This window comes from Embiotoca jacksoni, unplaced genomic scaffold (genome assembly GCF_022577435.1).
Source record: "Embiotoca jacksoni isolate LCO1_2020_lvr unplaced genomic scaffold, fEmbJac1.0.p SCAF_27, whole genome shotgun sequence".
NCBI classification, from domain to species: domain Eukaryota; kingdom Metazoa; phylum Chordata; class Actinopteri; family Embiotocidae; genus Embiotoca; species Embiotoca jacksoni.
This window is the reverse complement of record NW_027185378.1, coordinates 2,729,112-2,744,856: the sequence shown is the minus strand read 5'-3', so window position 1 is coordinate 2,744,856 and position 15,745 is coordinate 2,729,112. Positions and strand designations below refer to the sequence as shown.

The 15,745-nt window shown below is 40.2% G+C and overlaps 2 protein-coding genes across 3 annotated transcripts; one reads left to right on the top strand and one right to left on the bottom strand.

Annotated features, from left to right (window-relative positions):
- The first annotated feature begins 9,215 nt into the window (after positions 1-9,215).
- On the top strand, positions 9,216-11,733 carry cfd (complement factor D (adipsin)). Its single transcript, XM_069160779.1, has 5 exons — positions 9,216-9,279; positions 9,422-9,578; positions 9,841-9,982; positions 10,112-10,402; positions 11,181-11,733. Exons 1-5 carry the CDS (start codon positions 9,216-9,218, stop codon positions 11,358-11,360), a joined length of 834 nt encoding a protein of 277 aa, XP_069016880.1. The 3' UTR covers positions 11,361-11,733.
- A 75-nt stretch (positions 11,734-11,808) lies between these two features.
- Positions 11,809-15,080, bottom strand: LOC138205104 (GTPase IMAP family member 8-like). 2 transcript variants are annotated; one of them, XM_069160777.1, is made up of 3 exons: positions 14,440-15,080; positions 13,440-14,264; positions 11,809-13,320 (listed from the first exon to the last, which is right to left on the bottom strand). In XM_069160777.1, exons 1-3 carry the CDS (start codon positions 14,609-14,611, stop codon positions 12,608-12,610), a joined length of 1,710 nt encoding a protein of 569 aa, XP_069016878.1. In that variant the 5' UTR covers positions 14,612-15,080; the 3' UTR covers positions 11,809-12,607. The 2 variants fall into 2 exon arrangements, with proteins under 2 accessions (XP_069016878.1, XP_069016879.1); XM_069160778.1 differs by lacking the exon at positions 14,440-15,080 and having other exon boundaries at positions 13,440-14,277.
- Positions 15,081-15,745: the final 665 nt, after the last annotated feature.

The following is a 15,745-nucleotide window of genomic DNA, read 5'->3' as shown; positions in this document are numbered from 1 at the left end:
TCACTTAAGCTAACACACGTCTCCCATCATACACACTTAAAAGCAACATTATACCATCTTGCAGAAGAAATACTTACACACTTTAACATCAGAGAAAGCCCAGTGCCCTCTGTATTCATTGCTGCTGCAGCAATGTGAACTTAACATTAAAAATGTTATATCCTGGCCCCCAAGATTATCCATTTGACTGCACAAAAAAATGTTGTATATGAACTTTAGGCAGCCAGAATATGAAGGTATTTTTGTGTCTTTATAATGCAAGCCAAACAGTTTTGAGAGCAAAAGTTCTCGCACTGCAATTAAAGATCAAGTTTGTACGTAAAAATATATGAACTGAGAATAAAATGATTTGCATTGCAAACAGGTTTGCTAGTACAATTTAGTTAGTTCTGATCAAAATTTTGCTTATGAAAGTAGACTTTTCGCTTGCGAAGCGAAAAACCTTTGCGAGTTGAGTTGGATGTAGTGGGCGGGGCATACGCTGGAGACGAGAGTTTCTGTTTGGTGGTTTGACCTAGATCCGCACAGTATAGCCGCAGCCGTTCACCTGCAGGGTCAAATTCACTGTAACCTTTCAGCTGCAAATGTCTGCATGGAGAAAAGTAACTAATATCAAAGCAATGCATATATAAATTGTTGTTGGTGTTTCACTGCGTGCATCAATGAATCTAATCCAGCTGTGTGGATGATCTGGCAGAGACATAATGTTTGCGAGTGATCCAGAGGGAAGCCACTTAGAGAGCTGTATTTATCACCCCCATTAGTAAAAAAACACTGAGGAAAAACACAAGCGGGCATCAAGGCACAATGGCTCAGTTGTTTTTGTAGTATAGGGGAGGAGAATTTAAATGCTTTTAATATTCACATATATCTGTCATCAGTTTAGATCCCTAAGCCCCGGGGGGAACAGGTGGATTTTTAGTAGCAGTCTCTCGCTGGGTCTGCACAAACGCACACACACCGGGAGTCAGCGCTGCAGAATGGATGGCATAGTTCAAATGTTTTTAATCAGTTCGTAATAGTGCCTTTGTGTCCCGGACCTGCATCATTTGCATACCTCATGAGTAGGAAAAGGCGATTATGTTCCATCATGCCACCCATTGATGTTTTCTTTGGGCATGCAGTGCTATGCTTGCTTGGCAGGGGTGCCAGTCTCTGCATTTCAACACAAAGCATTTTGTTTTAATGCTAATTACACGGCAGGTGAGGGCAGATGGGCCCCGCTCCTTCCCACCCCACCTCTGCAGGTGACAGTTATTGACAATCTGCCCCGTCTAGCCATAATACGCCAGAGGCGGAGGAATCAACCGCTTCCAACATAAACACTGACGAGAGAGGAGCTTCAAATGTGGCAGATTTTACCTTGACAACTGTAACTATGTTCAACAAATTAGTCCCAGAATCCCCGGGTGTTTACACTCCTTGAAATGAAAAAGATTGCCTCTCTTCGCACTGACAGCAGAGATCCTTCGGGTTTGGCATTTTGGTTTCTGTGCTGCCTTTGTGAATGGGCACGGCAGATGACACCCACTCCAAGGTGCCACTCTGAATCTTCATGTGTGCGTGTGTTTTTTTTTTTATGAATGTGCCAGAGGGTCTGATTGTATTTGGAAACAATTCTTGGCATTTGGTCCAGAATAACTGGAGAACAAATCGGAACAATTTAACTGATGACAGTTTGGATTTTGATTAATTTTTTTTTTTTTTACTGAAGTTAATTTTTGGGAATAATTGTCAGACTTCTGGAACTAATCCTAAAATATGTTTGTCTCTGTGCGTGTCTGTGTGTGTGTTAGAGTCTTTGAAACCAGGATCAAAGATCACCAGATCACTAGTTGGTCAATGTCTTTCTCTTGTTGAGTGACTCTCCATCTTGGGTGAAAACGGTTGGAAGGGTCAGCGCCTGCGAGTGACCCTCAGCTATTCTCTCGCCCGTCTAAATGTCCGATGTCTGCGTCCAACATTCAGTCACGCCGGCTTCAAAGGAGGCGGCCTGTCACGTCCTGCACATCAAAGACACGCCGTCCTCGTCTCTGCCAATCAAACTGTACACACGAGTGAAGGAACTCTTACTTACCTGTGGAAGTCCCTGCAGAAGTCAGATCTTTTTGTACTAAATGGATGAGATGACACAGTCAGAGATTTGGTCAGGACGGTTTTTAAGCAGCTACTTTCTTTGGTTTGGCCCTTCACAGCATTCGACAAGCTCGTGCTCGTTCTCCTTATTTTTAGGTGCGCTTTAACCTGACCGTAATGAACTGGAAACATACATTTTGTGCAGCTAAAAAACACAATTTTACTTCAGTGCTGTTAAGATTTAGGTTGACACGATTTAGTCATCACCGAAAAATGTCCAGTGTCGCCCCAAATATGAACTCGGATACAACAAACGGGCATGTCCTAATTTTCTTGGGTTTTTTTTACGTGTCTAGTTTGACCCATTTTACGACGCGCCTTGATGTGAACCAATAGGATGACCTCCTTTTGTGATCTCCGGCGTGCATTTGTAAACGTAGCAAAAGAACCGTTAGCATCACACATGGCGCCTCTGCAGCTGTGATTGACGATCTTTTGACCTTCCTACCCAATGACACAGGAACTCAACGTGAACGCCGATCGGTCCGGGCCGTACTTGTGGTGCTGCCAATCTCTTGACAAAGACAAGGCAAAGCAATAATTTATGACACTTTGATTTGTTCTGACATATTTACCGTCATAAATGAGATATATATCGTGTAGTCTGTGCCCAGCTTCAAAGAGTGATGTCGAAATTTGGATAAGTTTTGATAAGATTTCAGCTTTGTTCCTTCTATGTTGTGACTCATGTTTGACATTCATTGACAGGGTGCACATTTTATTGTGCAAATTGTCGGTGAATATTTATGGAGACATTATTACAGTTGGTGAAAAAACTCAAAGGAGTCTAATCTTGTTCGGGCACTTTTTAGTTCAGAGATTTGTAATATTTCGAAAATATTTTTAGCAAACTGTCATTTACTTATTTAAGAAGAGTAGTCAGTTATTCAAAATCAATAATGCAGGTAAACTTTCTTGAAAGCTATCTTTAAAAGTAAATGAACCCAATCAGTAGTAGAGTGGTGGGTACTTCATACATCAATCTACTTTTAAATCTACCAGAAAATCTTGCTCTCGATCTTTTCTGTTATTTGTCCCTTAAAGCAGAACAATGCACAAAAATCATTTTCTAACTAAGAATAAAGTAATAAAGTGGCTGAGACAGTGGAGAAAGGAGGAGGAGGAGGACGGTCAGAGGGGATACACAGTGTCCCGATCCACCTCAATTAAAGCACTGACAGCTTCCAGTATCGATTCATCTTCCTCAGCAATGACGGCCGCTTTAAACCCTCCGAATACCTGCAGGCTGAGACGCCCACAAGTACACCCAAACATGCTGGAGGTGTCGGCCTGTCAGAGAGGAGCACTGTGAGCCGGCACCGGCCTCCAATCTCACGCTTCAGTCAAACACCAGCTCTCTGCCTCTCTCAGGAGTTTGGAAGCTGCTTACATGAGCTGAAGTGCAGGTGGTCCAATATTCTGCCAAAGTGATCTGAATCTGTGTAAATTACAGCGTCTGAAAACCTCACTTTCGCAACATGTTGAGACGAGGCTCGCGGCCACAGATCGTTCTCTCTCTCTTTCTCTCTCTCTTTTCACCTTCTGTTCTTGTTTTCCTTTTCCATTCTGTCATATTATCATTTCATTATATTTCATTATATCATCATTGCAATAAAAAAATAAAAATAAACGGAACAAATTAGGAGAAACTGCTGACGTGTTGCAGAACAAAAAGTTCAGCTCAGCTTCTGCCAACTTTGAATAAAATAAATGAAATGACCATATAATATTATTGTGTGGTAAAACAATGCCAAACATTTGGTCAAAGTTTTTAGACGCTCTTTTACAGACAACATTTCATGAAATCTAACAGCGTACAAATCAAACTGAATTCTTACCGGGCCAATCACAGAAGACCACTTTAGAGCTGCAACAACTACTATTTCCATAATTGATTAATCTTCTTCAGTGTTTTAGTGCCTTTTTTTCTGACAGATATTAAGGGGACCGCATAAAGTGCAGAAAACTCTTGACGGAAAAGCTAGAACAAGATGTTTTGCACATTTTTCATATTTTGCAATATTTAGCATTTTGGAAAACTGAAAAAAAAAATTACCTTAAAGATTTGCATCACGAAATAGTTGCAGATTCACTTTCTGTTGACAAACTAATCAACTGATTAACTGTTTTAACTAAAGTTTCTTCATTATTTGTTATTTTTTGCAGAATTTCCAGTGACAAATGTTTGAGCAAAAGGGAGAACTTTCTTAGCAGATAGTGTCATAAATGTTATTTCTCATCTTCCAAATTGAAAAAAAAAAAGAAATATGAACTATTGAACAAAAGTTTATTTATCTACTTAAACTAAAATACTCAGCTTTCTCACAGTTATATCATCAGAAACTTCAGTTTGGTGCACTAAAACCTGAAAAATGTCCCTATTTGAGAGTGTGAACAGATGTGTTCACATGTTCTCACCATGAAGTTTTTACTCCTCAAACTTTTGTCTTTTCTCTCTTCACCCTTAACTGTGATCTCAGAATATTAGAGATCCTTTAAGTTAAATTGTTTATTTAAGGATTAATATTGAGTCCTTCTCTGTAATCCCATATCCTGTTGTATCTGAATGTGTTTCTAGGTTTTCTCTCTTTGTGGGAATGTCAGCAGACAGTTTTTTTTTGTTTTATTTATTTTATTTTGTGGGACTGTTGCACATTCTCACCGTGTTGTCTGGATGTACAAACAAACAGAGCAGTGCGCTGCGTACCGATGGGGACAAAAGCCGGGCTTAGGGGTGAGGCGAGGAGGAGTCAGGTGGATCAAGGAGTGATGTGGGAAAGGTGGAATCTCCCGCTGATCCTCCTGGGACCGACACCAGGAAGAGAAACGTCAGATTTACAGGATTCACTGTTCTCCTGGGAAACATGGAGGTTTTGACGCACTCGCTCAAAGTCCAGAGTTTTACTTTCACACACACATTTAGAGTCGGCAAATGCTTTTACACATTTTCCCATTGCTGAGAAAACGAGCTGATGGGCTTCACACGCACTTACAGGCATATTCAAACACGTACGGTCACACATCTCTGTGAAGATCTGGCTGTAAGAGCTCGCATGTCATGTGATTATATGCAAATACACAGTAACTCAGTCACAATGTCAGATTACAGGATTCAGCTTTTGAATGGAAAATAATAACAAACACATTTACACAAATGCACACAAACATTTCTTACCTGATTGTGTTAAATATAAATGTATATTTACAAAATCTCCTTTAAATAGTGTTTTGAAAGATTTAAATATTAATTTAAAGAGTTTTGTTCTTGGGAACAATTGTAATTAAGTTCTGTATCCTGGATTGACGTACATCATTTATTACTTCACATGAATATTCTTCATGTGATAAAAAAATAAGAAAATATTTTATTTGATTTGGATTTAAATGGGAAATACTGCACAGTTAGATACCAAAACTTGACTCATATTACTCATATTATTTAACAGACATGAATATTTAAGGTTATTAATTTTTTGTTGTAATGAGTCTGTTTCATAGATATAACATTTTTATATCCAAATATAAATTCATTTTCATGAGAAAAGATGGAGAAAACCCTTTTTCCAAATGTACTACCTGACGATTTATCATCATTATGCCCTTGTGTTTAAAAAAATAATTAAGTGACTTAAAATACTGGCTGTCAAATGTCTTCAGGGAGAAGAAATATGACCAGGAGCTGCAGGTCTGTGGGACCCCGGCCTGCAGTAAGAAGAGAGATTAGAGAGATTACAGTTAAAGAGTATCTTGTCCTGTGGAGCCCCTTCTAAACACCAGCTCCCATCAGATGGGCCTGGACTGATGGAGGAAACAGCAGAGATTATACACGTTTAAACAGTAATCCCCCTCTTCTGGAGCTGAGCCAACGCCGAGCAGAAGACCACCGCTCGGCCGCAGAGACAAAGAGAGACACGGAGAGAGACAGACGAGGGTGGAGAGTCTGAATTTTTAACAAGATTTCAATTTTTATAACAGCTAATGAGGATTTTTATCATTCGACATCACAGCATTTAAAAAGCAGAATTGCACTTTATTAGGAATAATTCAATGATACCAGAGCATAAATTTGTGTTTTGTGTGCTTTCTGTGAAGCTTTTATAAAACAAAAACATCAAAAGATGAGGAAGAATCATTTCTATACAGTTCAGATTTTCTGTACCTGAATCTAAAGTCTGGTTCATGGATGGTCAGACGGACCTCTCTTAGCTTTATCTAAGCTTTTTGTTAGTAATTCACCAATTTATTTGTTGGTAAAATGAGTTTATTGAGACATAGAAAATACTGATATTCAGCAGTTGTGATTCACCTGCAAAATGTTCTTTGCTTTACTCTCTAACATACCAAAAACATGCAGGTGAACATGAGACATTTGCTTTTCATTTCATCACTTTTCAGGAGGAGTGAAGAATCATTTTAAAAAAAAAAGAAAAAAAGAAAATTCCTCCACTAAACCATCCATTTACAGAAGCAAAAATTATTGTTTTTTTAATCTTTTTTTTATGTACATATATATATTTCTTATTTGCGTTTTCATGACTTTTGCTTTTAAAAGTCTTTACCGGAAGTGTGAGTGGCGTTTGCTTTGTCTGTCTTTGGAGTGATTACTTCTACGCTGCCCTCTGGTGGTCACACCAACGTCCTTCACCTGTGTAGAAATCTGTGTACAAACTGCTGAGCGTTGTGAGATCGAAGCATTTCTCCCAGCTTTGTCCGCAGTAGCTCTAATTATTTTCCAGCAGTTGTACGTTGTAAAAATTCAAAAGGAAAACGCGTGCATAAGAAGCTAATTCAAGACCTTCAACCATAATTTTAAAAGCTTGTTATATCATCCATTGTGCCAGATCTTCATCTGAAAAGTTACTAAAGCGGTCAGATAAATGTAGTTGAGTATAAAGTGTAATAATTCCTTCTGTGATGTGCTGGAGTCAAAGGATAATGGAAATACTCAAGTAAAGTGCAAGTACCGCCAAAATTGTAATTTAATGCAGTATTTGAGAAAATATAGTACTTTCTGACGATCCGATCACAAGTAGAGATCAAAGAGGTGAACGAACAATCAAACTGAACGATTGATTGACGGAGAGAAAAACCTGCCAGACAGACTGACAAGGTCGCTGACTCAGTGTCTGAGAATGAGAGAGGCATCGGGCGAGGAGGAGGAGGAGGAGGAGGAGAAGGAGGAGGAGGAGAGATGGAGCAACGAAACGTGGTAAACAAAAAAAGTTGAAAATGTGCGTTAATTCTCCTCTGATAACTGCTTCGGTGCCAGACCACACACAGGGATGCACAGATAGGGACGTCTACACACACACACACACACACACACACACGCGCGCGCGCGCGCGCACACACACACGCGCACACACACACACACACACACACACACACACACACACACACACACTGCTGGCTGGGTGGGCTTGGTTGCCCGAGGCTGCATGTTGTACTTCGTCTCCATGGCAACAAACAGCAACGCTTGAGTGACAATTGAAAGTCTGAAACAGTTGCAGTCAAGCAATTAAAAAGGACCAATAATCAAAACATATTCTGCTCCATTCATATATCAGTTATGGGGAAAATGTACTACATGAAATATATTGAATATGTAAACTGAATTTGAATTTTCTCTAAATGTTCTAATATTCCTCTTTACAGCAAATAATTTCGTAGCTAAATGAACTCATCATCATCCAGGTGGAAACACAAATCTTTGTCAGTTTCATCCTATAATGTCTGACTATTATATCCTTCCTAACTTGTAATTGGGAGTTTATGAGTCATGACTTAATTGGCAAGCAGCAGGAAAATGTTACAAAGAGATATTAAAAGAAAGGTTCTACACGGGTATTATTTCCCCACTTTACAGTAATGAAACCACAGGACCTTTGTCAGGTCAAATCCCTGAGACGGTAAGGAAACTCTTAGTAAGCACTTGTGCAACTTTAATTATCATAATCGGTCTGTTTCAGAGATAAAGACATAATGATGTCAAATTGGCATCAATCAATAGACACTTTTTGTTAAGGCAGGAAATGTGTTTGTATAATTTACTCTTTAACATTTATTCAATTTACTGTAACAGCCTCAAAACCTGATATGAACTTTCAGTAAACAATTCAAATGTTAAATGTTGAAGCAGTAGGCGAACTTGATGAGCTTGTTTATATTTCTGAAATATTCACATGTTCCAGTAGTTTATTGTTTCCACCTGCAGAGGGCAGCACACGTCTATTAGAAAGTGACCTGTTCTTTAACGTGTCAGCAGTAAAACATCACAGACTTCAAAACACACTCCAATGATTCACAATATGTACTACAGCACAGTACGTAGTGTCTTTGGTCTAGCTTTGCAGCACATTACTTTAAGGGTTTAGAATTTCCAAATGAAAAAAGGTCTCAACATTCATAAATATGAATATTTATATAATATTTCTTTACAAGGTCACAACAGGATTGTTGTGTCAGAGCAGCAGCCAAAAGGAGTTTCAGTCTCAGAGTGATGAAGAGCTGTTTGGCTTGTGTTCTGTTCAAGGAGCACAGTTTGTCTGGAAAAGTGTTAACAAAAAAACAAAAAATGTAGTCTGAAATGTTCCCTGTCTGTGAGGTACATCTTGAGAATGTTTTTAAGTAAGAAAAAAATGGAAAACATGGGGGGTCAAATACTGGCACAAGCAAAACTCTAATTATTTTACTTGTGGTGTTGAAGTTAATGGACGGATATTTTCCTCAAAACTTCTGCTGGTGTCAACAATTGTAGTGAATGTATGATAATGTAAACAGATTACTTTGTTCTTCTGGACTTTAAAACCCACTAAGTGACGATATTAAACGTCAAGAAATGTCACAAAGACGACAATTTTAAGTGGAAAAAAAAAAACATCTAATTGGATAAAAACAAATTCAAACATATTTTCACATGCATTCCTGTTTTTTTGTTCTAGGAAACAGGGAACAGGATGCGTGTCAGACTCCCACTCGTGTTTTGCACAATATTTGCTTGATTTATGTTTCCTGTGCTTCAAGTGGAATCCTTTAAAACAGCTTGCTTGCAGGTTTTTCGGTTTAGTTAAACCGACATCATGGTGTCAGAGAGAGAAGTGCTCGCGGCTGCTGCTGTTTTTGTTGTCGCCATCATTTCACAGAGTGAGTCGGCACTAATGTTGTTTCTCTAATGATTTATTTATCTTATTTTTACTGTATCATTTCAGTTTGTATGATTGTTTTATTAATGTTTTTGTTGCTGGTACAAGTTCTATTGTAGAAATATTGTATTTTTGACTTAAAGGTGAGGCAATAATTGGTGGCAGAGAGGCAGCTCCTCACTCTCGGCCCTACATGGCCTCCATCCAGGTACCAGAAGAAGAGAATATGAAACATGAGTGCGGAGGCTTTGTGGTCGCAGATCAGTGGGTGATGACTGCAGCGCACTGCCTGCCAACCGGGTGAGGCAACTTTTTGAAGAACATGTGGAGAACAAATAAGTGCAAGTTTAGCTCCAGAAAATGCTTTTCTCCATGTGTAGATGTTTGAGAGTTAGTGCAGCTTAGATTATGACCAACATACCCCAGTATGCTTGTTCTTTTTATGTGGATAAAGTCCCTCATTAACTTCATTCAATATTTTTTTTAGAAGCATGTGTAATTTCCTATATAACAGTATATTTTATGGGTTGTTCAGTACTTTAATATTATTGTGTTTTTACAGGGCAAATGGAAGGAAGGTCGTCCTGGGTGTCCACTCTCTGAGTGAACCTGAAGACACAAAGCAAACCTTTGATATTCTGGACATTCACAACCACCCAGGCTTCAGCTTTTCAAATTATGATAATGACATTGCTTTGATTAAGGTAAATGTAAAGTTTGTCAGTATTCTCAAGAGTAAATTGAGTTTGGGAAAAAGATAACAACAGAACTTAGAGCCCCTATCAGTCCATCAAAATAAAAATCATATTTATATGTATCTGTGACTTTTACAGTTGGATCGTCCGTTTAACGTCTCTGAAGCTGTTGAAGCTGTCACCTTCCTCCGAGTCGGTGGTACGAATCCCGCCACTGACGCGGAAGTAGAGACGGCCGGCTGGGGATCTCTGGACAACCTGGGGTCCCGACCCGACAAGCTCAAAGAGGTGGTCATCGATGTGTTTAGCTCCGCCCGGTGCAGGCGCAGCGACTACTTTGGCAGAAAGTTCACCAGTAACATGATTTGTGCACACAGAGTCTGTCCAGAACCCTGTGATCAACCATACAAAAAGGAAGACAGCTGTGATGTAAGTTTTAGCTCCTCCTCCTCTTTTAAATGTAAATGGTAAAAGGTTGTCAGCAAATACGATAGTCCAACCCGGTATTAAGGCAAAGCGTGAAATAGCCACGCTTTAGGCTGTCTAGCCGTGAAAGTTACACGTTTTCCTAAAAAAAAATAATAATAAAAGAAAACATGGTTGGGGTTAAAAAACAAAAAACAACTCAACAAAAACATCACCCGCTGGATTCAAACATCATAATAGTGCCAAAAAATGTCCTTTGTCCTCGGTCTCAACCTCTGTTACGGGACTCTGCCTGATCATGTGATCATGTCTCAAATGACATTAACGTGTGTGTAAGTTTCACGCTTGCAAATCGTGTAACCCAAAGCGTGGCTATCCCACGTTTTGCTGTACCGGACGGGCGTGACTATTTCACGCTTTGCCGTGACACTGGGTTAGAAAGTCGTATCCATGTGTTCATATTGCATATTTTTGCCAATGCTTATGTTGCTCACAAGACACCCAATGGAAGCGATAAGAAAGAATATTCTTGCTCATTACAGAATTTTGTATTTTATCACAGATAGTCAGTTCTCCAGAGTTTGAGAGTAAAATTCAAACTGCCCTTCAATCAGCAGTCGTCCAATTCTCTGTCCACAAAAAGCTACGCTTGTCTTGTTTATAATGTAGCATGCTCACACAGAAACTAACTCAGTTTCGTTCACTGATTGCTAACTAGATTAATTCTCAGATGCAGGTTTAAAAACTCTCGTTTCCTGCCTCTCTCTCTGTCGTCTGTCAGGGAGACTCTGGAGGTCCGCTGCTCTACAACGGCATTGCAGTGGGCATCACTTCCAACGGAGGAAAGAAGTGTGGCCAACTTAAAAAGCCTGGAATTTACACGATCATCTCGCACTACACCGAGTGGATTGACAGCAAGATGACCCCGCAGGCGGCTGCAGCACCAGACCAGAGCAGTTAAATAAAAGAGCGCAGACACTGCAGCTACAGCAACCACGTGTCTGCCACAGTCCTGCTTCTGCTGAGTCATACATTTTTAGGCTGATGTACTTATATTTTGCAGAACTAATGCATGTCTCTTGCTATAAATCGCCAGCATGGTGGACACTACAACCACCTGCCCAAACAATTGGACTGCAATAATGTATTTCACATTATTTGATCAAATAGTTCTAAGGTTGTGGAGTTCTTGATATCATATTAAGTACATAAAGAGATGTGCTGAAATAAACATGAAGACAAAAGTACTCCTTAAACCCTGTAACTGTTAGGAGTACAAAGATGTCATGATCTTAACTTCAAATAATAATAAAAAAGATAATTTACGTGTTAAATTACAGAACATTATTTCATACTAAATCATGTAAAAGTTACACAATAACTGTAATCAAATCTAAACATTGCTTTGCATTTGCTTCTGTTTATTGGCACACGAGAAGAATGACTTTCAAGGATGTAACTCGAACGCAATCAAGATATCAACAAGTAAATCTCAGAAACTCGTCAGTCTTCATTCCAATGTGTCCAGAAGTAAATAAAATGTGCATCCAGACTTTTTCTTTTCTACCCTCCGCTGCTTTATGCAGATAAACATAAACATTAATAATTCCTGATCTGGAAAAATCCCCACACCTCCACCACCACCAATTGTTTTGAATAATTTAAGGCCAGACACTTTATAGGAGAAAAAAAATTGTTTTAAGAAAACGGCCTTTCAAGATTTATTTCAAGATTAAATGCAGTTTTCTAAAGATGGGTATTCCTCATGTTCCAGTCTCCATTTCAGCAGCACATCCACTCAACAAACTTGTCAGTTTCATTCTCATTTATTTTCAGAAGTTGTTTTTTTTACATAAATCATTCACAACTTTATTTAACATTTATGTAGACCAGCTTTTGGTGAATTTAAGATAAATCTACAGATAGTAAAATAAACACCTCAATGCGGATTTTGGATTGGGTTTGTGCCTGCAGTGTCTCACATTAAAAAGATATAGTTAAGGCGAATTCCCCTGAATTACTAAACCATGATACCACATTCACATCTATAATAGCAATAATTCAATTCAAACTACCTGCACTGGCAGCTCATCCCACACATCTGAATCAACACTTCAAGCTTTAAAGAGGCAATATTACATACATTTGTCTCGCGCTGTTTAGGTTTTACATATAAGCTGTTCTGACCTCTGCATTCGAGAACAGAAATTAATTATTACTTAATAAGTGACCAACTTCCGTTTCGCCATTCTCTCTGTCTTGCATCAGTTTAGACCTCTCCTGCAGCTTCTGCACAGGAAATTTCTTCACTGAGAAGGACTGTCCCCCGTGTGCGGCAGCCAGTTTGATCATTCCTGAGAGCAGATCTTTCACCTGAGGATAGCTCGAAGCATTCTGGGATTTTGCAATGTTCAGCTCATAATAGCGACTGCCATACTTCCGGATTAAATCCTGCAGGACTGAGGGAGCCTCGGCCACGTAGTCTTCGACCCTCTGAGGCTTGTGCCGCTTGTCGTCATCATCATAAATGAACAGGATGATGGCACGCTCTGCGAATTCTTGTCCGAAGAGCTTCTGCAGGTATCTGAGCAGTACCTCCTCTCCCTGTGAAAGGCCTATCTTATCGAACACCAGCAGGAAGACGTGGGGTCCAGGTAAGGCCAGGGCCAGGAAGTCCTTCACCAGCTCTACATCAAACACCCCATACTCATCATCCAGAGGAGGGGTGTTCACCAGGATGAGCCGCCTCCCCGCTGCAAACACCTCTTTCCTCTCGCAGGACAAGATCGGTGGTAGTTTGTCACTGGACCTGCTGACGGAGTACCGATTACCTGCTCTCTCGAGAATTACATTTAGAGCAGAAGACTTTGTATCGTCAATCATACCCAGCAGGACGACGGACAGCTCTTTCATTTCATCATCTTAAAGCCATAAAAAAAGAAAAGGACACAGACTGTGAGAGGCATCTTAAAACGTTTTAAAATGGTAAACATAAGAGTACACATTGGCTTAACTCTAGAAGCAACTTAGAAACTCTTACCATCAGCAGCCGTCGCTGGGAGATGCAACATGGCTCCGCGGCTCTTCACAGCCTCCTCCAGGCTCTCTCTTTTTGTCCCAAATTGCATCTTATCAGCTGCTTCCTTCTTTCTTTCCTCTGCATGCCTCGCCTTCAGCTCCTCCAGCTCTCCGGCTCTTCTCCTCTCCTGTTGTTGAACCAGCTGCTCGAAGGCCTGCTCTTTCTCCTCCGCCTCAACCACCCTCTGTTTGGCTGCGCTCATGGCCGAGTCCTCTTTGCTCCTTCTCTTCCCTTGAGTTAGCATGGTTTCAGTGTCCCCGGTCACGTTGTACTTGACCATCTCGAGAAGTGCATACAGCCCATCGCTTGCAGCAGATGACGTGATGCGGCAGTATCTTCCATCACACACATTTATCAAATCCAGGAGGGTGTCGTCCAGCGTGTCAACAACCTTTCCATTGTCAACAGAGAGAATTACGAGGTATTTCAAAGCCTCAGCTCCAAAGTGTTCCTGCAGGATCTCGATCATTCTTTGTTCCCTCTTTGTGTAATATCCACCTCGGATCAGCAGCAGAAATTTACTGATCCTGTCTTTGCAAGACTTGAAGCAGGACTCTAATGCCTGGCTGATGCTCTCCTCTGTCATGTCTTGATGTAAATCTGCATAGTGCAAGCTGATTGAGTGACCCTCCACTGTCAAGTCACAGACCTGGTTTGATCCCAGAGAACTGAAGGTCAGCTGGAGACATTCATCCCCTGAGCTGTCCTGCAGCAGAGACCTCAGAGAGGACCATTCTTCCACCGTCGATATGACCGCCATCGTGTGCTTTGTGTTAGTTACGCTGCCTGTCGACCATATGAGAAACAACTTGTCAATGACTTTTCAAATGCGCAAACCTGGAGGTAGTTTCATTGCCACATTTTCAAGAGGTAATAGCTCAAATGAAGTTGTCCTTGCTTTTTAAATACAATATTTAGATACTGGTTTCATTAGAAATATATGAAAACATAAACTACTCACTGTGTGCCATGTCTGTTGCAGGTGCTCCAGTAGGTCTGCTCTCCTTGTCAGCTTGAGAAAACAGTTGAAGCAAGAAATACAAGGGCAAAAAAAAAAAAGAAGCTGCTTTGTGATAACAACATTTCATGTGACAAGGAAGTGCATTCCACCGTACAACATGCATTTTCCTCATACTTCAACCATGTGTGCACAAAGCAAAATTCTAAGTGGCATGTTTGTCAGAGTTATGGCACGCAAATGCACGACACAGAAATACGTAACGTTAGACATTTAACAGACAGAAGCAGGTACAAGGAATGTCCAGAAGCTCAGAGGTGTAAAGGCCATGAGCCAAAGAAAACAGTGAGGTGCAAACAAAGTCCAAAAGGGAGGCAAAACAACAACAACAGGTCAAACATAAAAACCTACTGAGCACTGGAAAGAGAGCTAAGACAACCGGCTTGGAGGAAAGAATGACAACAATCTGACAATGGAATTAGGGAGAGCGCAGACTTGCATGCAGCCGGAAACAAGAAAACAGAAGAGGGACAAGAAGGTGAGTTATTAAAGTAAATCAGAAAGTGAACATGGAAGACTTGAAGGACAGAGAGACTAAACAACGAGAACAGAACGAAAAAAAAAAAAAGAGAAAAAAAACAAGAAATAACAACTAATAAGACAAAGAGACATAACTGTGACAGTAATGGAGTTATCCCTGACAACATAACACCATAACTACTGAAGGCCTAGACCCAAGACTAACTTCATAAGTCTGTTACAGTGTTCAAATACAAATACCAGTGTTATCCAGAAAAGGTTCACTTTTATTTTTTGCGAACTCGTAATCAGTTGGCCTCCTTTTCTGACCTTAATCTTCCAAGTTCCTGCCCCTTGCATAAAGAAGCCAGTCTGCAAAACATCCTGTGATTGTTTCTTATCTGCATTACTGCTGAATCAGCTACAATGCAGAGATTCATCCAAGACAAAATGTGGACCCAATGTCCTTATGAATTTGTGATGTAATGAGAAATCAGATGAAAACTTAAAATAACTTTTCAAAGAAAAAAACAGCACCTAAATTCGTTTCTTTACCCTCTTATCGGTTGGGGAGAAGCCGAAGAAAATATAACACACGCGCAATATGACATAGGCCTCCATAATGTCACATAACAGAATATAACATAGTTACAGTACATAGAGGGGTTTCCCTCATACACCACTGAGAGTACCGAGGGATTGCAACATCTGCTGCAGCTGCGCGCTAGTGCCTGCCACTGTCAATACGGCCCAAAACAAGGCGGTACCACAGGGTGTAAAGGGGGAGATT

Bases quoted from the DNA above. Each gene is read 5' to 3' on its own strand.
- cfd (XM_069160779.1), top strand. From the start codon at position 9,216: ATGGTGTCAGAGAGAGAAGTGCTCGCGGCTGCTGCTGTTTTTGTTGTC. The intron at 9,579-9,840 runs GTGAGGCAACTT...GTGTTTTTACAG, and splicing joins GCGCACTGCCTGCCAACCGG to GGCAAATGGAAGGAAGGTCG. The intron at 10,403-11,180 runs GTAAGTTTTAGC...GTCGTCTGTCAG, and splicing joins AAAAGGAAGACAGCTGTGAT to GGAGACTCTGGAGGTCCGCT.
- LOC138205104 (XM_069160777.1), bottom strand. From the start codon at position 14,611: ATGAGGAAAATGCATGTTGTACGGTGGAATGCACTTCCTTGTCACATG. The intron at 14,265-14,439 runs GTGAGTAGTTTA...TATGGTCGACAG, and splicing joins TGCAACAGACATGGCACACA to GCAGCGTAACTAACACAAAG. The intron at 13,321-13,439 runs GTAAGAGTTTCT...TATGGCTTTAAG, and splicing joins CCCAGCGACGGCTGCTGATG to ATGATGAAATGAAAGAGCTG.